This window comes from Oncorhynchus clarkii, chromosome 7 (assembly GCF_045791955.1).
Source record: "Oncorhynchus clarkii lewisi isolate Uvic-CL-2024 chromosome 7, UVic_Ocla_1.0, whole genome shotgun sequence".
NCBI classification, from domain to species: domain Eukaryota; kingdom Metazoa; phylum Chordata; class Actinopteri; order Salmoniformes; family Salmonidae; genus Oncorhynchus; species Oncorhynchus clarkii.
The window spans coordinates 23,892,957-23,919,418 of record NC_092153.1 but is presented as its reverse complement, the minus strand read 5'-3'; the positions used below and the strand labels follow the sequence as shown (position 1 = coordinate 23,919,418).

Here is a 26,462-nt window from a genome sequence, read left to right as displayed (position 1 = left end):
TGTGAACTTACATGACGACTTACTTTGGACAGCCTGCGCGTCGGGGCTGTAGAGGAACTTGTCGTTGCACATGTTGCCTTCGCAGCAGCAAAAGAAGACGTCCGGACTCTCTTTCGTCTCCACACATTCGCTACTGCAGCAGAGAGAGAGAGAGAGAGAGAGATAGAGAGAGAGAGACAGAAGAAGAAAGAAACGAACACCTCCGTCACAAAGGTAGAGAGATGAGCGCTGGCAGCCCTCCACTGAACCGATCCCCCTCTTTCTCTCTCTGGGGAGGACGAACTACATCTTTACAGGAAGGGACAGACAACCACTCTAAAAGCCCATTTATGCTTGATCCGAAAATGTGGTTGGAGGCGCCGTATGGATGGCCCGACGCAATCGCGGAGCCTCCGGAGGCACGCAGAGGCCAAATTGAGCTCCGCACCGCATCGCCATGCGCCTCTCAAATTCTGTAACAACGCGGAGGGCTCCGTATGGTGCCGCATTGACACGATTGGTTGACGGTAGGTGAGGGCGGGAGGTCCTGTATAAACACAAACTCACTTCCATCAAAACAGCTTTGGGCTGCTCGGTGAAGCGCAAGAAGTGTGAATGCCCTGACTTCCGCAGTGGCCGTATCAACGTAAATTCTGCACGGCCAATGCAGAAGTCTGATTGACCACGCAGTGCCTTTAAAGATGTACTAAGTCAACCGTCATACAAAGGACAGTATGACCTAAACTAATAAGTGTTGGTCACCATCTGCAAGAAAGGACTGAAGTACAGTGCTTCAGACCACCAACCCTTAAACTTAACCACTAAGTCTAAGTCTAATAAGAATATATGCCATTTAGCAAACACTTTTTTCGTTCTTACATTTTCATATGTCGCAGGTCCCGGGAATCAAACCCACTATCCTGGCATTACAAGCGCCATGCTCTACTAACTGAGCTACAGAGGACCACTAAGCCCTACGTCTACCGTCTTGCCTCAGAATAAGACACGACCTAACCTGTCATAGCAGTTGACATCGTCCAGCCAGCAGCCCTGCTTGACGATCTCGATGGTTCCCGAGGTGTTTTTCCAGGTGGCGAAGCAGTGGAGCCTCTTGTCCTTGTCTCCGTAGCAAGGCTCGATGCCACTGCGGTTGGTTCGCTCCTTCTCCCAGCTAGAGTTGTAGTAAACGCACTCCTGTGTCTCCGAGCGACCCAGGATTGCACCTACGGGACATAGCAAGAGATACACCAGCAGAACAAGTCATTCACAGCCTGTATACTACCTACGTTACAGCCTGTATTCTACCTACGTTACAGCCTGTATTCTACCTACGTTACAGCCTGTATTCTACCTACGTTACAGCCTGTATTCTACCTACGTTACAGCCTGTATTCAGCCTGTATTCTACCAGCCTACGTTACAGCCTGTATACTACCAGTCTGTATTCTACAGCCTGTATTCTACCTACGTTACAGCCTGTATTCTACCTACGTTACAGCCTGTATTCTACCTACGTTACAGCCTGTATTCTACCTACGTTACAGCCTGTATTCTACCTACGTTACAGCCTGTATTCTACCTACGTTACAGCCTTTATTCTACCTACGTTACAGCCTGTATTCTACCTACGTTACAGCCTGTATTCTACCTACGTTACAGCCTGTATTCTACATACGTTACGGCCTGTATACTACCTACGTTACGGCCTGTATTCTACCTACGTTACAGCCTGTATTCTACCTACGTTACAGCCTCTATTCTACCTACGTAACAGCCTGTATTCTACCTACGTAACAGCCTGTATTCTACCTACGTTACAGCCTGTATTCTACCTACGTTACAGCCTGTATTCTACCTACGTTACAGCCTGTATTCTACATACGTTACAGCCTGTATTCTACATACGTTACATTCTGTATTCTACATACGTTACAGCCTGTATTCTACATACGTTACAGCCTGTATTCTACCTACGTTACAGCCTGTATTCTACATACGTTACAGCCTGTATTCTACATACGTTACAGCCTGTATTCTACCTACGTTACAGCCTGTATTCTACCTACGTTACAGCCTGTATTCTACCTACGTTACAGCCTGTATTCTACATACGTTACAGCCTGTATTCTACCTACGTTACAGCCTGTATACTACCTACGTTACAGCCTGTATTCTACATACATTACAGCCTTATTCTAAAATGTATCAAATCAAAAATGTTCATCTACACACAATACACCATAATGACAAAGCAAATTTTTTTTTTTTTAATTGTTAGTACTTTTTTTTTAAAATACGAAAATACCTTATTTAAATAAGTATTCAGACCTTTTGCTATGAGTCTCTCGAAATTGAGCTCAGGTGGATCCTGTTTCCATTGACCATCCTTGAGATGTTTCTACAACTTGATTGGAGTCCACCTGTGGTATATTCAATTGATTGGACATGATTTGGAAAGGCACACACTATAAGGTCCCACAGCTGCATAGTCCCACAGTTGACAGAGAAAGAAACCAAGCCATGAGGTCGAAGGAATTGTCCGTAGAGCTCCGAGAAAGGATTGTGTCGAGGCACAGATCTGGGGAAGGGTACCCAAAAAGTTCTGCAGCATTGAAGGTCCCCAAGAACACAGTGTCTTCCATCATTCTTAAATGGAAGTTTGGAAACACCAAGACTCTTCCTAGAGCTGGCCGCCCTGCCAAACTGAGCAATCGGGGGAGAAGAGCCTTGGTCAGGGAGGTGACCAAGAACTCGATGGTCACTCTGACAGAGCTCCAGAGCTCCTCTGTGGAGATGGGAGAACCTTCCAGACGGACAACCATCTCTGCAGCACTCCAACAATCAGGCCTTTAAGGTAGAGTGGCCAGACCGAAGCCACTCCTCAGTAAAAGGCACATGACAGCCCGCTTGGAGTTTACCAAAAGGTACCTAAAGGACTCTCAGACCATGAGAAACAAGATTCTCTGGACAACGGCTTCAGGACAAGTCTCTGAATGTCCTTGAGTGGCCCATCCAGAGCTCGGACTTGCACCCGATTTAACATCTCTGGCAAGACCTGAATATAGCTGTGCAGCGACGCTCCCCAGCCAACCTGACAGAGAATGGGAGAAACTCCACAAAATACAGGTGTGCCAAGCTTGTAAGGGTCATATCCAAGAAGATTCAAGGCTGTAATCACTGTCAAAAGGTGCTTCAACAAAATACTGAGTATTTCAGGGGTTTTTTTTACTCTAAAAAGCTGTTTTTGCTTTGTAATTATGGTGTTTTGTCTATAGATTGATGAAGGGGGGAAAAACAATGTAATACAAGTTAGAATATGTATGTGGCTGTCATGTAACAAAATGTGGAATAAGACAATGTGTCTGGATACTTAACAAATGCACCGTACAAACATAGGCTAACCGAGCTCATAACAGGGCAGCGATGGCCTCAACGAGTGTTCATTCATGTCATGTGTTCAGTTCACTGGACAGTAGTGTACAGATGTCAAACAGGGCTGCTTTTACTATCTGACTGATTGATTAACTGACGGGAGGCTAAATGTGGCACTCTGGTTATAGCCTGGGTGTCCTTAAAAGACACAGACCGATGCCGTGCGCACACAGGAAAACAACACGTGCATTTTGAAATAGAACAGCCAGGCTATTGATGTGCACAGCAGCTTCCATGTAACTGAGGTCGGGGTCTAACTTTAGCTACGTCATGTATTTTTCAGCAGGGCACTGACTGAATCAGGCAGGCTGAAATAAAACGGGCTACAGAAGTCAAGTGCTTTGGGCCAGAGTCATGCTGCAGTGGTAGGTCGTTTTAAACGCCTACGTAAACAGCATCCAGGCTGAGGGCAACATTCTACCAAAATGGCAGTGGTTAAGGTGAGTTTCCCCCTTGCTATGTAAAAGCGCTTTGGGTACCTCGATTCGTAGGAAGGAGCTATTTACTACTACTAGCTATTTACTATTTACTGCTACTTGCCTCTCACAGTTAGAGAACTGCACACACAGGGGGGGGGGGGGGCAAAGTCCAGCAATAATCATTAAGGGAGGAGCTTTGCCTCTGATGCATGGGGGATTTGTTGATTTGATATATAAGTGGTCAAAAAAAGATGATTCCATACAAACAGACCTCAGTTTCCACCTATTAAGCAGGTGAAACAAAATTGTTCCAGAGGGTAAGAGAAGGAGTACTGCTCTCAATGCTCTGTCCTACTGCTCTAAGCTACCATTCTTCCAGTGGGAATCCTCTAATTCCCGCCTCACAACCCTGAGAAGACCCATGTTCGGGAACCAGACTCCCGACCCTGGTCCTCCTGCCGCTTCAGCTTGCTCTGGTTGGTTCTCTCACTCAGGAGCTAAGAACAGCTCTGGCAGTGGGCTGTAGGCCACTGTAGGGACGTTTGTATCCCCTGGCAGCCTGCCTCTCTGGTCTCTCATACCCTGGCTCGGCTTGGCAGACCTGGGCTCAACAACACCACGTCACTGCCTCACTCACAGCCTGCCAGGACTGCTGTGTGTGGGTGGGAGGCCAAACTATCTCCCCACAGGGATGAAAGGCAATGCTGGGAATCAGGTGCAGGTGGTTCTCTCTTCCTGTATACAAGAATATGCTGTTTTATGGAAGCCTTTGGGCAATTCCATGGTAACGAAATGACGCTTTTGACTCAGGAGTTCTCACTTGAAATGAATGCTAAATAAAAAAAAACATTGATTTCAAAGTTTAACAAACCATACAACTCTATGTACAAGGTCTACATTTAACAATTTACACAAATGGTCACAAAAAACAAATTTACTGTTAAGAATGATGCAAAGATTGTTAAGAGAATTATGGTAGAATCTCCCTCTATTTATGCACGTTCTCCAAAAACTCTTAAAAATCTGCTCCGAATTAAGATGACAAAATGTCTGCAGACAGAATGTGGTGTCAGCTATGACATGACACCAGTTTATTTTGGTTATTGACCTACGGTAGGTAGTAAGTGGATTTACATCTGGTAACGGAATTACCAGAGAGGCAGAAAGAGAGAGAGGGAGAGTGGGGAGGTTGTCCAGACGGTTTTCACAGTCTTGCGTTGACCACCAGACAACAGAAGAAAAAAGTTATGTTAAAAGTTATGTTAAAGTTATGAGCTGAACATAACAGTATGCCAGTGGAAGGGAGAACAGTAGCAGTAGAGGAACCTTGACTAAGGTCCCTCAATCAAGCAGTGAATATCAAACACAGATTCAACCACGGAGGTTTTCCAATGCCTCACAAAGGAGGTCACCAATCGGTAGATGAGTATAAAAGACACTGAATATCCCTTTGATCATGGTGAAGTTATTACACTTTGGATGGTGTATCACCCAGTCACTAGAAAAATACAGGCCTCCTTCCTAACGCAGTTGCTGGAGAGGAAGGAAACCGCTCAGGGATTTCACCATCAGGTCAACGGTGACTTTAAAACAGTTAAAGAGTTTAATGGCTGGATCCACAACATTATATTTACTCCACAATACTAACCTAAATGACAGAGTGAAAAGAAGGAAGCCTGTACAGAATGAAAATATTCCAAAACATGCATTGTGTTTTCAATAAGGCACTAAAGTAAAACTGCAAAAAATGTGGCAAAGGAATTAACTTTATGAAAGCATTATGTTAGGGCCAAATCCAACACAACACATCACTGAGTACCACTCTTCATACAGTATTTTCAAGCATGGTGGTGGCTGCATCATGTTATGGGTATGCTTATCATCGGCAAGGACTAGGGAGTTTGTTTGGGATAAAAAAATAATCATGGAATAGAGCATTCCAACTGACACTGGGACACAAATTCACCTTTCAGCAAGACAATAACCTAAAACACAAGGGCAAATATACACTGGAGTTGCTTACCAAGAAGACATTGAATGTTCCTGAGTGACCTAGTTACAGTTTTGATATAAATAGCTTTAAAATCTCTGGCAAGACTTGAAAAAGGCTGTCTAGCAATGATCAACAAACAACTTGACAGAGCTTGAATAAGTTTTAAAATAACAATGTGCAAATATATAGTAAAATCCAGGTGTGTAAAGCTCTTAGGGACTTACCCAGAAAGACTCGGCTGTAATCGCTGCCAAAGGTGATTCTAGCATGTATTGACTCAGGGGTGTCAATACTTATGTAAATTATATATTTCTGTATTTATTTAAATAGATTTGCAAACATTTCTAAAAACATGTTTTCCATTTGTCATTATGGGGTGAGAAAAAAAGTATATTTAATCCATTTTGAATTTAGGCTGTAACAACAAAATGTGGAATAAATCAAGGGGTATGAATACTTTCTGAAGGCCCCTTACGGTGATTGTTTACAAGTAAAATGGTAATAAAAAAAATAGCATCTCAGCAAAGAGCAATTTCTCAAGCAAGAATTTTGCTAGGACTGTAGGAGTGGTTTGAGTGGAGAGGGGGGGGGGGGTGTGCTGTTCTTGGCAGAGAGGTTTTTAACTCTTTCTTATTGGCCTAATAAACACATGGTGATGTCACCATGGAAGGCCAAAACTCCATCTCACCAAAACTGGCTGAAATTTTAGCAGTCTTTTTAAACGCTCTTACACTAAAAGGAACTTTAATAAAAGTTCATAATATTATTCCAACCTCAGTGTGGAAATATATATAAAACACAAGAAAATCTAATTTCCGACTGCACTGCCTTTAACCTCTACAGGATCTGTGTCTCTAAACAGGGACAGTTGTTGTTAACATGCGCTATTGTGACTAGAATGACGTTGTAAACAACAGCCAACTTTCCGGGACATGGACATGTCTTATATGGGCAGAAATCTTATATTCTTGTTAATCTAACTGCAGTGTCCAATTTACAATAGCTATTACAGGGAAAATAATAGCATGCTATTGTTTGAAGAGAATGTACAAAAACAAAACTCATCACGGCAACTGGTTCGATACACACACCTCTGAAGGTAAATAATGTACTTACATTCAGTAATCTTGCTCTGATTTGTCATCCTGAGGGTCCCAGAGATAAAATGTAGCATAGTTTGTTTAAAAAAAATACATTTTTATATTCAAATGTAGGAACAAGGTTCTGCAGTTTGAACCCCTGCATAATTTTCTAGTAAAAAAAAAATGTATGGATAGCCAGGGTTATAGTCAGACATCAACACAAACAAAGCTTGAGTTTAGTGAGTCCGCTAGATCAGAGACAGTAGAGATGGCCAGGGATGTTCTCTTGATAAGTGTGTGAATTAGACCATTTTCCTGTCCTGCTAAGCGTTCAATATGTAACGAGTACTTTTGGGTGTCAGGGAAAATGTATGGAGTAAAAAGTACACCATTTTCGCCAGAAATGTAGTAAAAGTTGTCAAAAAATAAGTAAAGTAAAGTAGAGATACCCCAAAAAACTACTTAAGTAGTACATAAGTATTTGAACTCAACTACTTTACACCACTGATGTCGTCTATGACTCCCATTCCATTCGCTTGACCAGAAATCAAAGCCTTATCTTACTCCTCATTTTTAGGATCGAAAACGCTTGAAAAAGATCAACAAATGCCTCAACTTCTCAAATATAGACTAGCTTTCATTTGACACCCAATTGGACATGCTCTATCGTGCTCATGGGTCCTTTTTTTAGATGGAAAATACCCTCTACATAAATTAGCCAATGGAGCTCTACAGCACAAACTAAGCAATATTGCACACAATGTCCATGCATCCCGTAGGCTCAGTTGGAACACTAGACTACTGAACAGAATGGAAGCAAAACACTTCTGACAGAAATGCTCAATCAATCTCCCGACTCGATCGCTAGTTACAGGTCCTTCAGATACCAATCAGGGTGAGTGCATTGCATAGCCCACACAAAGGGGCACATATGCCTTAAGAACACATTCCCTCCCACACAAACAGCACACAGCAGCACTGCGTCCCAAATGGCACCCTATTCCCTACATAGCGTGCTATTTTCGAACCAGGGCCTCTGGTCAAAAGTAGTGCGCTATGTAGGGAATAGGGGGGGCATTTGTGACACATTTTCAGCTTCACGGTACAGAACAACGCTTTGCTAGAACAACGTGAAAAGTGTTGAAAAAGGACGATTTATGTGTCTGCAGAGAGATAATATATGGGTGGGAGTGAGAAACTTCTCGGAAACATCTCAAAGAATTTCAGAATGACTCAATTAGTAATTTGTTGAAGTGATTTGTGGGATTCAGGTTCAACTCAAGATGAAACAAATGATGGGTGGATGTTTATGGCGTCATGCCTTTTCCTTACGAAATACTGCAATGAGGATTTCCGGGCATGCGTGGATATGAATAAACATTCAACAGAATAAACAGGCAGCAATAAAACAAACAGCCTGAAAATAAACCAAACAGTTTATAAACCTAATATCCAGAGATTGAAGTTCAGAGGAAGAACTCAAGAATGACTGCAGTCCAGGCTCACTGTTTAAAACCAAACCATTCCTAACCACAAGCCTCTGTTGAACAGAACAGATACGCGTGACATGTTTTCAATGAAAGTAGTTCATCCTTCTGTTTAACAAAAGTCATCCGCCGGAATGAATGTAATCCACAAAGCATGTAACAGAATAGTCACAACACTTTTGCGAAAATAGCCTGGAGGAACCATATGGTTTCAAGCCTCATCATAATCGGAGCTGGTTTTTTGTGGTTAGCCAAAACAACACTCGAGAGCCAGGCATTCAGACTTAACAAAAACATCCCTCACCACAGGTTTACAATGAGCTAACCCGCAAACCTCTGTCAACTCATGATCCCGTGTTAGAAGGAGCTGTCGTTGAAGTGTTAAGATGACACAATGTCGGGGGAAATGTCAATATACAGAAGTCATTGCGCTACAGAAGACATGGTGGTACTACTACTGTACATGGAGAGAGACCAGCGCTGCTCACAGCAATGCTAACTCTGATTTGCCTCCTGCTCAGAGTGTAGCCTAACTATCACTCTGCCCTGAGTGCCCTCCATTTCTAGCTTGGAGAACATCTTTGTCCTCAGATGTACTGAAACATGCCCACAGTATAAACATCAATGAAGGTTGAGAGAACATTCATTGGCTACCTTCAGGACAAGCAGATGCAAAGTGAACATTGCCCACCAGACGACCTCTCATTCCCCACTCAACCTAAACGCAATCCAATGGTCGTGGTTTAGATAGACAGGGCCATTGCCTTTTATGTACAGCACACTGACTGACTGGCAGGCTGGTGGACTGCAGTACAGGGAGTGAGTCTGTACTTGGCAGCCTCACCAAAGGCTCCCCGACACCCTGCCTGCCTGACTTGCTGCCTGTCCAGAAGCCAAAAGGCGATGCTGGGACTGAGAAGGTAATCATATGAGCTTGAGGCCCGGAGCATTTCAGAGTTAAAGGGCTCCGCTCAGTCCAGTGGCTCTGAGAGACAGACAGGTCTGAGAGACAGACAGGCAGCATGGATGGATGGGCGAGAGAGCGATAGTGAGAGGAGAGAGAGAGAGCGTGAGAGAGAGCAGCATCTGAAGATTTGAGGCAATTCTACACATTTTGTAATTTTATAATATCTGAATGAGAATGACTAACAAAATCAATGTGGCCCCCCTAGAGATCATAGCCCCTGGGCAGGTGCCCGGTTGGTATTCGACCATGATTAATACAAGTTTGGATAGCTGGCCAGACTAACTACCAATCTAAAAATTGTTAGTCGACATGGCTAATTGAGTGACGTAAGAGAAAAACTGCTGATACACAACCACATTTCGAAATTGCACTTTGTCTATTCTATTATTCTTACTCTCAACAGTAAGTTGAGACCCTGACTGAGTTCCTTAACCTCACAGAAATGTCTCTTACGTCAGGAACCGGCCCTGCATGGGGGGACCTCCTGTACTGCTGTGTGTGTGTAAACCAAACTATTCATTAAACACTTGGCATAGTCATAGCACAGGGTGGAATTGCTCATGTCGTTGACGAAATTAAATAAATCATTTACTAACTGCCGTAAGCAGAGATTAAAATGATTAGCTGGGATGCGTTTGTTCAGAGACCGTAGGTTATGATGTTGGAATCTTGCAAGAATATTAAATCGGCACAAAGACACAGAGCAAATATCCTAACGAATAATGATTATTGACGATTCGCTTGTTGATTTTGTGAGAGATTGGCCTACAGAACGCAAATACACTCCACACAGAATTGCTTCAAGCTGGGTGCATCTTTACCCTTAGAAAAAAAAACTATCCCTGTTCTCGTGATGATGCCCAGCGCTAAGAAGGAGTGAAAGGGAATTCATTTGAGAAATCGCCAGAGAGTCACTAATTCAGTCGCTCCCAGAGTACAACATTACACCAGCCTTTACAGTGGACTGATTTCAGGGGTCACTCCAGGATAAACTGGAGTGAAGAATGTATTTTTACTCCTTTTTCTCCCCAATTTCATGACATCCAATTGGTAGTTACAGTCTTGTCCCATTGCTGCAACTCCCGTACGGACTCGGGAGAGGCGAAGGTCCAGAGCCGTGCGTCCCCCCGAAACACAGCCCTGCCAAGCCTCACTGCCTCTTGACACACTGCTCGCTTAAGCCGGATGCCAGCAGCACCAACGTGTCGGAGGAAACACCGTACAACTGGCGACCAAAGTCAGCGTGCATGCTCCAAACCCTCCCCTAACCCGGGCGACGCAGGGCCCAATTGTGCGCCGCCTCATGGGTCTCCCAGTTGCGGCCGGCTGCGACACAGCCTGGGATCGAACCCGGGTCTGTAGTGACGCCTCAAGCACTAGCGATGCAGTGCCTTAGACCGCTGCGCCACTCGGGAGAACCTGAAGAAGGATTTTATCAGTGTTGGCTGCTGCCTTTACCTTTCCTTTCTGATTTAGAAGTAACTGACTGAGGAGAAGCCATAACGTAGATGGAACTAAGAGACGAGAGAAGTTAAGAGCCTCAACTCGGGGACTTGGTATCTAGCACGTACCACTCTGTGAGGGACTGGCAGGGGTGACTGTCCTTAAAAGACAGGTGTTGAGGTCGGAAATATGGTTCTTTTGAAAAAGAAAAAAAAGTATTTGATTCCACAGGTAGGCTCTCAGGCTAGCCAGTTTCTGCAAGCATCGCTAATATTTCTCAGTAGCTGGAGTGTAGATCAGTCCTGAATTAATTTCATGTTCAGCTTACCAAGCCTTCAGGTAACCTCCCCTCAGGCAATGCTGCCAGTGTACAGGAATGGAAAGAAGTTAAACGGTAATGATTTTACCTCCAAAAGTACTGGAGCTAGCCAAAGGTAAGAGTGCAGAGGTCTCACGACACTTAGCACTGGCTTGGTGGGGAGAGTAGTGGGCATGGGCTGAGGAATACTTATTGGACAAGTTCAGGTACTACCTCCCCGTTTCACTCAGTTACTTTGGTTCTTGTTCTAGCGTTTTGTTCCTACTGAATTACAACCCAGGTTCTCTGCAGTTGACCAACGTTCTAGCTGGACGAGTGACTTGTCAAACTGAAAAATTGGGCCAATTACAGCCAGCTGTTTTGTCTGGTTTGGAGTCACAGCAGCTGCCGAGGCTCGTAGCTGATACGCAGAAAGCATCGCAATTAGCACCCTTTCCCCTATATAGTGCCCTACGAGTGACCCGGGCCCCATTAAAGCTGCGTGGTTGAAACACTACTTACTTCTGCAGAGCTGCGATCCTACGGAGTCAGCACTAATTGTACTGACACAGTTTATATATAGCCTGATGTTTCTTTTCCCAGGACCATCATGCTTTCACGTGACGTTAGGGAAAACCCTTTACGTCAGGCATTCTAGGGTCCAGTTTAGATAAATAAAGCAGTGTCAGGAAGCGGAGTAGCAGACGCCTGAAGAAATAGTTTTTATTTTCTTTCTCTTCTCGGCGATGCCGAGAGTACCGGGGCGTCGTATTACAATACCAACAACAACAACGGGCAGGAAAAGGATATGGGGCGTAGAGAGGGGTCCCTTAAACAGTTCTACTGACAACCGGGGAGCTGTTACTACTCAGTTACACTCAGTTGACTCCTTCAACCCAATAACTGTTCGACACAATTACAACCAGCTTGAGTATGTCGATGCAGCGTTATCTGATTAAGAAAAACCTTCAGTAAGATCTGTAACGCATAGAACAGAACCCGTCTCTCACCACAGCCGCTATGGAGGACCCGGAGTCTGGCGATTGAGACTACGGATATACCTACTATATCCTGGACATTGCACCCACTGAATGACACGTGCCCGTGTTCTGCCATGATCGACGACATAGGAGGAGCTACGGAAAAACACTGGGCCTGGTTTCTCTCTCTGTGATGTGGCTGAGGGACAGGAGTGCCTAGCTACACAGCTGCAACTGCTGCAGTGTAGGGTTGCTGCTGACTATCAGCCAGCTTGCATTATGCAATGACTGGAGAGACAGGAGACTCACTGCAGGCGGAATCGTGTGGTTGTGCACCCTGCTGCTGCAACACACACACACACACGCACACACGGCCCCTATGCGGCTGGTTTCCAGGGATTGGGTTACAGTTACATAATATACAGTAGAAGTGCCACTGTAGCCCATCAGGAGGAATATTGCTCTCCATTCTGCCTGCCTGGTGTAATCACTTTACTGTGACAGGGTGAGGGACGCTGGACCCTTGGAATCAGCCACTTATGGCCAAAATGTCGAGCAGCATCTCTAGTGACTGTTAAGAAGCAACTAACAATACTTGGAAATAGCTCATGTATCCTTATTGGTTATTCAATATAAATCATTTCTCTATTCATGATAAGTTGATACGGACTTCAAACAAAGCACACTGAACCGGTTAGTCGCCAGCCAGACCCGGTCACAAAGCCTGCAGTCTTTCCATACAGGCCAGTAAAACCAGCAAACTCAGCAACAGCATCCAATCCCCTTAATCCTTGCTGGAATGTACGACAGCCTATCAGTCTCCACTTCAATTATACTGCTGATGGCCAGTTGCTTTGCTTACGTCCAAGGCTACAGCATTCAGGGCACCCAATGAACTAGTCTACTGTACAGGCACCAATATTCCAGAGCCCTGCGCCAGCCTAATAGGCTACAGCCAGCTCTGTGCATAGTGTACATTCTTACAGTTTATTCTACAGGAAGGAAATACAATTTTAAACAGCTAATTATCCTCAGCAGTGTTGGGTGTAGGGGCAGGGGGTTGGGGTAAGGGCACTAACCCCAGCTAGCTAAATTGTCTGGAATTATCTTGAGGAAAATTGTGGTAAGAATAATTTATGACCAGAAGGGAAAAGGGTAAAATTCCATGCTTATCTTCAGAGCAATTAAACCACGTAAAAGCAAATGACTGCTCACAACCACCTATAGCTACGACTATTTAGCCGAGAGGACCATTTCGGGCCTACTTGGGGCCTAGTTGATAAAAAGGTCTTCCCCAGCATCTCTATTGTACTCTGTCGCTTCTTTCATCCACAGGGCTCGAAAATACCTCCCTGCACAGTGCTCACGTTCTACAGAAAAAGCCTACATTTTCAAATAGGTATTTAAATAGGCCATGATTATTAGTAATTGGTCCCCCTCTAACAACTTAGTGTGCATTAGCCTACTGGAAGCAAATCAACCCGTCTGTTCAACAAGCAGCAGACACATATAACCCATCTACCTAAAAACAGACTTCCCTTTGTGCTTTGGGAGCTGAGTCAGTGGGAGGGAGAAGAAGGAAAAAAAACCTGATAACAGCAAAGCATGAAAAATCTTATCGGGAGCAAAAAAGAGCAAGGGGAAAGAAAGAGTCTTGAGAGACTTGAAACAAGAACATGATAAATGTAGAACAACCAGTTTTAATCAGCCTGGATCTAAGCAAGGCCCGTACGCTGAGCAGCCAGTCTGTCTAGACTACTGCAATCCTGTGAAGCATAAGGCAACATCTGCAGGACACATTAATTACACTTAGGACTAAGCCCTTTTTACTTCAGGCCTCCCGAGTCCTGAGCGCTGAGAAAATTGCAGTGGGCTGAAAGTGAAATGCATGGTTTACTAACGGTAACCTCAGCCTAATTATGCACACGTCTTACCATACACATCATACCATTGTGTACATTACATACAGTGGCAAGAAAAAGTATGGGAACCCTTTGTAAATATCTGGATTTCTGCATAAATTAGTCATAAAAATGTGATCTGATCTTCATCTAGGTCACAAACAGTCTGCTTAAATTAATAACAAACAACTATACGTTTTCATGTCTTTATTGAACACAACAATTATACAATTATATGAACCCTTGGATTTAATAACTGGTTGAACCTCCTTTGGCAGCAATAACCTCAAGCAAACGTTTTCCGTAGTTGAGGATCAGATCTGCATAACGGTCGGGAGGAATTTTGGACCATTCCTCTTTACAAAACTGTTTCAGTTGAGCAATATTCTTGGGATGCCTGGTGTGAACTGCTCTCTTGAGGTCATGCCACAGCATCTCAATTCAGAAGGCGTATTTTCTTCTGTTGTTGATTTACTTCTGTGTTTTGGGTTCTTGTCCGGTTGCATCACCCAACTTCTCTTGAGCTTCAATTAGAGGACAGATCGCCTTACATTCTCCTGCAAAACGTCTTGATAAACTGCAAAATGACAACTCAACTGCAGTTTCATCTGTCCACAGAATATTTTGCTAGAAGCGCTGTGGAACATCCAGGTGCACTTTCGCAAACTTCCGACATGCAGGTTTTTTTGGACCGCAGTGGCTTCTTCCCATGACCACCATTCTTGTTTGGTGTTCTACATATCATCATATGTCAACAGAGATGTTAGCATGTTCCAGAGATTTCTTTAAGTCTTTAGGTGACACTCTAAGATTCTTCTTAACCTCATTGAGCATTCTGCGCTGTGCTCTTGCAGTCATCTTTGCAGGACGGCCACTCCTAGGGAGAGTAGCAACAGTGCTGAACTCTCTCCATGTAGAGACAATTTGTGGACTGAAGGCTTTTAGAGATACTTTTGTAACCCTTTCCAGCTTTATGCAAGTCAACAGTTCTTAATCTGACGGTCTTCTGAGATCTCTTTTGTTCGGGGCATGGTTCACATCAGGCAATGTTTCTTGTGAATAGCAAACTCAAATTTTGTGAGGGTTTTTTATAGGACAAGGCAGCTCTAATCAACATCTCCAATCTTGTCTCATTGACTGGACTCCAGGTTTGCTGACTCCAATTTTGGAGAAGTCATTAGCCTAGGAGTTCACATACTTTTTCCAACCTACACTGTGAACGTTTAAATGATGTATTTAATATAGAGAAGGAAAAAATGTGTGTTATTTGTTTAAGCACACTATATTTGTCTATTGTTGTGACTTAGATGAAGATCAGATCAAATTTGATGACCAATTTATGCAGAAATCCATGTAATTCTAAAGGGTTCACAGATTTTATCTTGCCACTAAGTGGGTGTAACTCCGCCAATTGACAGAATATGGGAAGTGCATCTATCCCTTTCAAGACGGTTCTATACTGAACAAAAATATAAACGCAACAAAGTGGTGGTCCCATGTTTCATGAGCTGAAGTAAAAGATCCCAGAAATGTTCCATACGTACAAAAAGCTTATTTCTCTCAATTTTTGTGCACAAATTTGTTTACATCCCTGTTAGTGAGCATTTCTCCTTTGCCAAGATAATCCATCCACCTGACAGGTGTACCAAGAAGCTGATTAAACAGCATGATCATTACACAGGTGCACCTTGTGCTGGGGACAATAAAAGGCCACTCTAAAATGTGCAGTTTTGTTACACAATGCCACAGTTGTCAAGTTGAGGGTTCGTGTAAATTGGCATGCTGACTGCAGGAATGTCCACCAGAGCTGTTGATAGGGAATCGAATGTTAATTTCTGTAAGCCGCCTCCAATGTCGCTTTAGAGAACTTGGCAGTACGTCCAACCAACCTCACAACCACAGACCACGTGTAACCACGCGACCCAAGGAGCTCCACGTCCGGCTTCTTCACCTGCAGGATCGTCTGAGACCAGCCACACGGACAGCTGATGAAACTGAGGAGTATTTCTGTCTGTAATTATGCTGTTTTGTGGGGGGAAAAAAACTCATGCCGACTGGCTGGACCTGGCTCCCCAGAGGGTGTGCCTTGCTCCCAAGTGTGTGGATCTATGCCCTCCCAGGCCCACCCATGGCTGCGCCCCTGCACAGTCATAGATTAGGGCCTAATGATCGACTGGTCAATCTCCAAGGCATTCCTAGACGATCACCAGAACATTTTTGTAAAAAAACACAAATCCTTGTGTTCCTATTTTTTTGTATTAGTCTCGGGCTGTTGGCGGTAGATACACCCAATTCAGATGCCCTGCGCGCCAGGTAGGCGAACTGTTGCCATTTTGAACCACTTCATGTGTCTGAAGGTACAAAAACCCTGCCTTCCCGGCGGGCCCAGAGAGAAAATCATGTGCACTATAGGCCTACCACTGGCCAATCGGATGGCTCAGATGATCGTGTCTGCAGTAACGTAGCAGGCATAAAAAGGAAGCTACAGCAAAGTTGATATTGTGATATTTCAAAATGTTTAAAACCATGACTGCAGAGACAGTCAACGAATACAGCAAAGAGATGCTGTTTTTATGAGTTCATGTTTAAGTTGCTACTCAGCACTGTCAACACTTTGATTTCAACACTTTTATAAGCCATAAAATGCACGTTCTTCCTATTTCCACTCTGTGCTACAACAAGCACTGCAGCAGTAATGAATGAGCATCTATAGGCTTGCGTTGTTGTTATTATTAGCGGCTTGGGTCTTTGTTAATATCTTGGGATATTTCACTTTCTCTGTTCATAGGCGTAGCAACATTAATTTGTGCATGAGGCAGAAATAATGCGGTGCGACTCCAGTTGCCATCATCTGGAAGATGGTGCCCCTTTTTGGTCAGTGTCAGTGGAGGGATGTTGAGAGGCGGACACTCGCTCTCTACCTCTGCTGAGAATGAATGACCATCAGATGCAGGCACCATCAGCCCAGTAAAATAAAAAATACAATTATTTAAAATGTATGCTCACTCAGCTGTGTTTCAAATATAGCCTTCCTCAAATATAATTTTCAAAAATGTACCGAACAACAATGCATTGGCAGGACAGTTCAAGCAAAGCCAATATGCGGTGATAATGTATAGTTTATAGTCTACAGATTACTGCACAAACCTCATTGCTACATTACTGTTTTAATTTGTTAATATTGCACAGGCTTACATTTCTTAAGTCATGTTAAAACATTTTTATAGGCGGTAGATCTCGGCTTGGTGGTTTTCCTACTAAATTCAATACATTTTTGAATATTGTTGAATTCAGTTTTAATGTCTGGATTCCGTGATTCTGTCCGCATCACAGATTTTATAGGGCCCTAATTATTCAGGAAGGACACAAGAAGGAAACTGGAACACAGTGCCAGTCAACTCCAGCAGCTCCTTAAACTGTAAGCGACCAAAATATTGCAGATGAGAGAAAGAGCTTAACCCAAATAACAAATTGTAAACGTTTGGAACGAGTTCAACATTTTTGGACATGTGAATACTTGCTTCTCAAAAACTGAGCTAGCCAAAACTAAGGAGATGTTCTCCAGCTGTGCCATCCATCCATCCATCCTGAAGCCTGGACCTAATGGAGCCTGTGAGGGGAAGGGCCTGCTACATCTGTCTGGCTTCATCATTTCTCTAGTCTGGTTTGGGTTGCTGGTAGTTGACAGTGTCAACATGAGCCCTGGAGGGGGTGGGAGCATGCTCTTTTTCACTAACTGACACGGTGAGGAATGCCTGGGCTCCGCTCTGGGGCCTCCAGGGTTCCCTGGAGACTGGTGACTCCGAGGGACGCTAGCAGACCTGGGTTCAAATAGTATTTGGCCTCTTGAGAATGCTTTGAGTGTTAACTTGAGCCTGCCTGGAGTATATGAAATGGAGTGGCGTTTGCACTTAGAAGACTTTCCCATTGGCCCTGATGCACCAGGCAAGCTTAATCAAACACAGATTAGGCTTGAGTGATTTCAAATACTATTTGAACCCAAGTCCAGACTCTAGAGAGTGAGGCAGCAGGTAACCTGAACCGGATCCAAAGCCTGGCCCATAACCAGGAATGGGCCATGGGCAGGCGAGCGACAGCATTTGAGTGGCTTATTATTCCACACCGAGGACACCAAACCTCAACCACTTCAGTCAGTCAGAGCGGAGTTTGGTTTCAGTTTTAGTAACAAATCTACAGTCCAGCAGAGCATGTCTGTATTACTGTACATGACATGTCAAGATGAGTGCGATTCAATTATAGTGCTGTTGCTTGGCTTTGGTGAAGCCAACATAAGTCATTACACATTTTTGAGCTGAGGGTTTAAGCGGCTAGAGCTACTTTACCCCCAGCATATGGCTGTGTAGCCTATCCTCTTTAGCCTTGTTTTAAAGAGGATCAACCTCTACATGGGCCTTTGTCCCAAATCAGAATCAAAGGACTGTTTGAGGCTACACCGTTTGAATTCTTTAGTGTCACACCGCAGTACTTTCTTCAGGGTCTAGGGTATGCATATCTACTGTCCTCATAATTCCTACTCACTTCAGTATACAGACGCCCACGTTCAGAGACAGATATTCAGGTTTAACACAGAACGAAAGATGTAGATGACACAATGTAAATGTGTAAGTTGGCCAGAATAGTTCATACTTTTACATGTCATCAAACCTTGAAAATATAACCATGACAGTGTTTTCCCCTAGGATTTTTTTCAGCAGTGGTGGCAAAGGTAGCAGGGGTAGCTGTTCGCATAGACTTCCAGTCATTGAGCCAATGACTATCCCTTTAAAAGCGAGTCTCAGCTGCTAAATGAAAATAGGGGAAACACTGCTTGACTGACCAACTGTAAGGGCAGCAGCAGCTTTCAAAAGCAGACAGCGTACAGGATTATCTAGGCAGCTTGCTCCCCAATGAGGATTCTGCATTTAAGTCCATATAGTCTCAAGTCAGCAAGTTGTAGTTTTCATTAATTGAGACAAAGATGCACGAGGCCCACCACCACCAGACAAAAACATATAGATGCCAATGGAATGAGGACCAACTTAAAATAACTTTACATTAAGATCAGTATGGCACCTTTTCTCATTTATGGATTTATTTTGCATTTCCAGTATAGGCCTTGAGGTTATGTGATGCCACAGTATGACAAAACAGTACAGTTCAGGATGGTATTTCCCATCTAAGATACCATATATTGACAGTGGGTACTCAGCTGGCAAAATGGAGGGTGTTAGGTGACAGGACAAACAACGGGCGCTATGCGTAATCAAATGCACTTTCACTAAATTTGGTCGTTAAAATACATAAAATCATTTGAAAACATGAACGTGGAAGTTAACCATAATATATAATATAAAAATCACAATAATATACGTTTTATTTACGCGATGAGCCCAAATGTAAAGTGCCTTGCTGAAAACGGTCAAATCTGTGGGACAGCCTTCATGAAACCCCTGTGCTCATCATCAGACTCATCATTGGTCTTTGCCGTAGGTATTACTCACTCTTCCAGAGTAAGATTAATGTGACATTGTATTGCCAACAAGTATGGGAACGTTCTGAGGGTGTTTTACGGTCAACAGACGTCCTTGGACGTGAAATTTAAGGTTATATGTTGTTGTTTTTTCACTTCGGTCATTCAGATGTTTTCAAAAGACACAAAAAAACAGGTTACAAAGTATAGCTTTGTATCTACATTTTGGTGTATGCGGTGTCAGAGATAAGTCAAAATTCACATGTTGCCACCTGTTCTCATGACAAGATGCTAGCTAGCTAGCTGTATGAGGGAGTATGTTGGCTTGACGCCGTTCGCTTAGGTAACGCTCGCTTAGGTAACGCTCTGTGCAAGAGGCAGCGCTGCTCTGCAGTGGCTGTACCAGGGTTTCGGTTAGGAAAACGTGGCGCCGAACAACGTGACCCGGGGAGATTTAAATTAACCGGCCATTGGGTGCATAACCCATTTTTTTTATTTTATGTATTTAACCTTTATTTAACTAGGCAAGTCAGTTAATTAGGGCGTCCACCCACGGTGCTCAGAATGACAGAAATCGCATTTAAATTCTGGTAACGCATCTTAACAGAACATGCAACTCATGTAATAAACAGCCAATAAAACATTATTTTGAAACATTTGCCAAAATGCAATTTGCGGGAAAACACCATTCTAAACAGCGCACCTGATGGTGCTTCCATATGTGACAGATATTAAAATATCTGTTAGAAACTTACAAAAACAGTGAATCTAAAGATGCAATAACTAGGATGGGTTGCTAATATGACTAGGATTGTGCCTTTGGCTTCTGTTTATATGAAATAAATATGCAAAAATAAATAATATTATACAAAATACTTTACCAGAAAGCATGACTTAGCCGCAGAGGAATCGAGAAGCATTAGCTTATTAAAAAACAAAAACTGTGTATTGTCTCAAATCACAAGCTCGTTATTTGGGAAGTCCGCAATTAGGGCAGCGTGCGTGGCAATAGGCCTAGCTGATTATTGAGTTGCGGCATCAAAAATGTGTGTGAAAATGTGACTTGAGTATCATTTTAAAAAGGTGCACTAAGCTGTGAAATGTCTTTTCAATAACCCAAAATATTGTATTTGCAGCTGGTGTACAAAAAGTTAAAAGATGCAACAAAAATAAACAGGAAGCATAGAAATAGTGCACATAGAACAGATCTATCGCTTCTTAGACTTGCTTTCAATGAGAATGACATATCTATTATATTTACATCGCTATGTGAATTTGGTCAGGTAGCCCAAATAGTTACATATTGCAGCTTTGAAATGTTGCGACAAGAAGAGGGGTGTGTGGCGAAGATATAGGCAATGATTTGTTCCACGGAAATGTGCATATGAAAATCATTAGTGGCACGCAGAACAGTGGAAATGGTTGGATAAATTGTAAGCTTCCTCAAACTTGAAACCCGTGTGAAGTCTTTATAAAATAATTGCCTCCGAGTTTCCATTGTCAGATTTTGCCTATTTCAATTGGCAATAGGCCTAGCTTTGAAGCAAAGTAAGACATGCCTCATAATATGAAATAAAACATTCAGGTTTTATAAATACATGCATAGAGTACCAGTCAAAAGATTGGACACCTACTCATTCAAGGGTTTTTCTTTATTATTTTTTTTATACTATTTTCTACATTGTAGAATAATAGTGAAGACATCACAACTATTAAATAACACATATGGAATCATGTAGTAACTAAAAAAAGTGTTAAACAAATTTAAACCAAATCAAATGTTATTTGTCACATGCGCTGAATACAACAGGTGAAATGCCTTACAGTGAAATGCTTACTTATAAGCCCTTAACCAACAACGCAGTTAAGAAAAATAAGTGTTAGGTAAAAATTAAATACAAAATCAAATTAATAAACAATTAAAGAGCAGCAGTAAAATAACAACAGCGAGGCTATATACAGGAGGTACCGTTTTTTTTGCAGCAATTCCACCACAAAGGCCTGATTCACACAGTCTCCTCTGAACAGTTGATGTTGAGATGTGTCTGTTACTTTAACTCTGTGAAGCATTTATTTGGGCTGTAATTTCTGAGGCTGGTAAACTCTAATGAACTTATCCCTTGCAGCAGAGGTAACTCTGCATCTTTCTTTCCTGTGGCGGTCCTCATGAGAGCCAGTTTCATCATAGCGCTTGATGGTTTTTCCCGACTGCAATTGAAGAAACTCTGAAAGTTTTGACATTTTCCGGATTGACTGACCATGTTTTAAAGTAATGATGGACTGACGTTTCTCTTTGCTTATTTGAGTTATTCTTAACATAATATGGACTTGGTCTTCCAAATAGGGCTATCTTCTGTATACCAACCCTACCTTGTCACAACACAACTGATTGGCTCAAACACATTAAGAAGGAAAGAAATTCCACAATTTAACAAGGCACACCTGTTAATTGAAATGCATTCCAGGTGACTACCTCATGAAGCTGGTTGTGAGAATGCCAAGAGTGTGTAAAGCTGTCATCAAGGCAAAGGGTGGCTGCTTTGATGAATCTCAAATATAAAATATAATTTGATTTGTTTAATACTTTTTTGATTACTACATGACTCCATGTGTTATTTCATAGCTTGATTTCTTAGTAAATAGTAAAAATAAAGAAAAACCCTTGAATGAGTAGGTGTGTCCAAACATTTGACTGCTACCATAAATATGCACACACATGCACCCAGGTAATCATTTTTAAAGTTCGTTTGATGTGTCTAGCTTAAAAAGGTGTAAGAGCAGAAGCGTTAAAAAAATAAAATAATTAAGTTACAATTCCCAATTAAAATATATATATTTGGTATTGCTATATTAAATTGTTACAACCTCCCAGTTCTGCATAAAACATCAATATATGTTAACAATATGACCATTTTACTTTAAATGAATGAGCTTAACATGCTGTATCTCTCACATTCTGTACATACTAATTAGCATGTTATGAATATACCTTGCATAAAGTAGTATAAAAAGGTGCATTCTAATGCCATAAATTAGTTCATATTGTTACACGATCTCAGTTTTGCATAAAGCATGATCATTTGTTAATATGACCAACCTACCTTAAATGATTGGTCTTATGTTACTGTAATTATGTACACCGTACTGCCTCATTTGCATATTAAGTGCAACATTTGCATAATAGTGCATTTGCATTTAATACAATTTACTTGAATCATCTCTGTTCTACACCAGCCCTAAAAATGTCATAACAATATGACCACCCTATCTTATTGGGAAAAAAACATGTTGAATGTAAGGATCCAGACAGGCGATTTAGTGCCATTATTGACTAGGGATTAACATTGACCAGTCCACAACCTTTCGACCTTTTCCGATCACTTGAAAATAAGATCTCAGCAACGATAAGTCCTATCCTCATGAAATAAAGTGTTGTGTTTTCCTGAGAGGCTTCTATATGACATAGAATACAAAGTATAACACAATAACCAAAGTTTCAATTTGACCCCTAACACTCCACAAATTGGTAAGATTGCCTCGTATGTGGTTTACGGCTAGTTCCATGGATGCTTCTTCATGTTTATTTGTTTTTTTCCAGTGGTCTTGGTGCACTGGAAATGTAATGCTGCACACACGGAGGAAAAGGCATATTCCAGGTATATCCACACACAGTGATTCCTCTTACATCATCAATCAACAGATACCTTCCCACTTATACTTGGCCCTGACTGAGAAGACACCCAAGTGCATTAAAGTATTCAATCACTACTACCGCTGTTGCACAGCCTGTTTGCCATGCAACAAATTGCCTTTTTACATTACAGGTGTCAGCATACTTGTTAGTGAGAAATCCCATTTGTTTGTCTCTCTGTTCAAGCAAAGTGTAATAAACTTTAAAACGAGGCAAGTGTCACTGTCAAAGGCCAAGGCGCATTTTATCATCGACTGTGTACAGTATTTCTAACACAACCATACATACAGAAGCCAGTTATTTTACCAACAGATATCCACCCACCTGAGGACAACGAGATGAGAAAAACAGCAAACGCCAGCTCGCTAGCGGCTCCCATGTTCAATCCAATTGAAATCCTTTTTATTTCCGGGAAATAAACACAACACACAGCTGCAAAGGTTTGCTCCTCCACTGTGTGTTATGAAGGTCTGTGCAAAATGCTAAAAAAATCAATTAAAAAAAAGACTAACGTAACTAGCCAACTAGTTTGCAAGCTAGTATTGTCAACAACATGTTGTGGTATTGACACTGACTTTCCAGCTGACAGGTGTTTGTTGAGAAGACCCACTCCAAAAGAGCCACTGGCCAGCTACTACGTTACACAGTTGAAGGTCCTGACGAATTATGCCCACAAATATGGAAGAAGTGATACTTGTGTAGCTAGCTAGAGACTACAAAATGGTTAAAAACCATAGCTATTGACTGACTTGTTGCAGGTTGGTCTAACGACCCATCTAAACGTTAGTTAGCATGTTACAGTACTACTAGTAGCTAGCAATATTACTAACGATTTCCAATTGTTCAACATTGTTATTTGACCAAATAAGACTAAACTAGGTACATTTAGCAACAATACCATGGAACATAGCTAATTAACCCTGAATCTTAAAAATGTGTACGTTAGCTAGCGTCAGGTAGTTTAAATTACTTAGTTGTCTAGTTATCGTAAATTATCTAACGTTAGCTAAATAAGACGTTTCAATACACCACATGTAGTGGACTAACGTTATATTTGATACATCTCATTTCTTGGTCCTCACAACGCTGTCTTCACCTTCCAAAATGTAACGTTAACGTTAAACTAGCGCATAATCCGATTCCAGAGACATTGCATTTTCCCTTCCCAATGGATTGCAACGTGTTCTGTCCGTTGACTTTTGCGAGCTAGTTATGCATACGGTAAAAGCTGGCAACCAGTGTCTGTAAAAATCGTATCCAATTGCAGCTTTGGAACAACCAAGATTTAATCAGTAACGTCGTTGGGAAACACACATGAGATCAACAGTTAATTCGTTTTGTCAACACGGCTGCTGTCAAGTCATGAGCGTATCCAAAACAAGCACGGCAGTACAGCATTTTCCCATGCGTGCAGTATCCTCAACGTTTCCCTCTTCTGTGACCAGTGCCACAGTTTCAAGATGGCGTTTGGTGAGGATTGTCTTTGTATTTTTCTTTACTCCACCCTCAGACCCCTCCCCTCCGTTAACTCGAACCCCCTCTTGTCATATCAAAAGCGAGCTCGGGCAGCCTAAAAATGACTGGAATCCAATCAGAGAGGAAGAAAACCGTTGATATTTGGAATACATCTCAATAGCATCGTGGATTCCTCCTTTTATGTCCTCTCCTTCATCTGCTCTGATCGTAAAACATTTGATAAGTGAAATAAATATGATGTATTCTTAAAGGAAGTTGTTTTACCTGCCCTGTTCAGTTTCAGATCAACCCATGAAGGAAGAGAGTCAATGTCAAAAAACAATATACCCCCTAGCTGACTAAACTAAACTCCATGAAGCAATTTTCCCAGTAAGCAAAATATGTTGAAAATATGTCTTTGATGTATTTTCCAGATGTCGACGTCAGGTGCATTTTAGGTGCAGAATGAAAAGCGAAAGACGTATTTTCCAGACGTAACAAATACACATTTTCCAGATGTCGAAAATACATATTTTCCGGATATCGAAAATAAGCCTTTTCTAAACATCGCAAATACGTATTTTGTGGACGTTAAAAATACATATATTCTGGATGTGAAAATACATATTTTACAGACGTAGAAAATACGTATTTTACAGACTTAGAAAATACGTATTTTCCGGATGTTGAAAATACTCATTTTCTGGACATCTGTCATTTTTTATTTTGTGGATGTTGAAAATACATATTTTACGGATTTTACGTGCTGAATGAAAGGTGAAAATAGATATTGATTCTATGGCCAAATTTCAACTGCACATACAGTACCAGTCAAAGTTTGGACACACCTACTCATTCAAGGGTTTTTATTTATTTTTACTATTTTCTACATTGTAGAATAATAGTGAAGACATCAACACTATGAAATAACACGTGGAATCATGTAGTAACCATAAAACTGTTCAACAAATAAAATAAAAAATATATATTTGAGATTCTTCAAAGCAGTCACCCTTTGCCTTGATGACAGCTTTGCACACTCTTGGCATTCTCTCAACCAGCTTCATGAGATAGTCACCTGGAATGCATTTCAGGTGTGCCTTGTTAACAGTTAATTTGAGGAGTTTCTTTCCTTCTTAATGCGTTTGAGCCAATAGGTTGTGTTGTGACAAGGTAGGGGTGGTATACAGAAGATAGCCCCCTATTTGGTAAAAGACCAAGTCCATATTATGTCAAGAACTGCTCAAATGAGCAAAGAGAAACGACAGTCCATCATTACTGTAAGACACAAAGATCAGTCAATCCAGAAGATTTCAAGAACTTTCTTCAAGTGCAGTTGCAAAAACCATCAAGCACTATGATGAAACTGGCTCTCATGAGGACCGCCACAGGAAAGGAAGACCCAGAGTTACCTCTGCTGCAAAGGATACATTCATTACCAGCCTCAGAAATTGCAGCACAAATAAATGCTTCACGTAGTTCAAGTAACAGACACATCTCAACATCAACTGTTCAGAGGAGGCTGCGTGAATCAGGCCTTCAGGGTCGAATTGCTGCAAAGAAACCACTACTAAAGGACACCAACAAGAAGTGATGGACATTAGACCAGTGGCAATCTGTCCTTTGGTCTGATGAGTCCAAATCTGAGATTTTTGGTTCCAACCGCCGTATCTTTGTGAGATGCAGAGTGGGTGAATGGATGATCTCCTCATGTGTGGTTCCCACCGTGAGGTGTGATGGTGTGGGGATGCTTTGAAGGTGACACTGTCTGTAATTTATTTAGAATTCAAGGCACACTTAACCAGCATGGCTACCACATCATTCTGCAGCGATACACAATCCCATCTGGTTTGCGCTTTGTTTTT

General features: G+C 42.2%; 1 protein-coding gene across 3 annotated transcripts in view; it reads right to left on the bottom strand.

Annotated features, from left to right (window-relative positions):
- The window catches only part of LOC139413085 (activin receptor type-2A-like), a 39,179-nt gene extending 14,598 nt beyond the window's left edge, over nt 1-24,581 (bottom strand). The window contains exons 1-3 of one of the 3 annotated variants that reach the window (XM_071160134.1): nt 23,467-24,581; nt 995-1,202; nt 24-133 (exon numbers count right to left, since the gene is read on the bottom strand). In XM_071160134.1, coding sequence (XP_071016235.1) covers nt 24-133; nt 995-1,202; nt 23,467-23,521 — 373 coding nt within the window. In that variant the 5' untranslated portion in view covers nt 23,522-24,581. Of the gene's footprint in view, nt 1-11; nt 134-994; nt 1,203-23,466 lie in introns of all 3 variants that reach the window. The other 2 variants (XM_071160132.1, XM_071160133.1) reach the window with 2 other exon arrangements.
- Nucleotides 24,582-26,462: the final 1,881 nt, after the last annotated feature.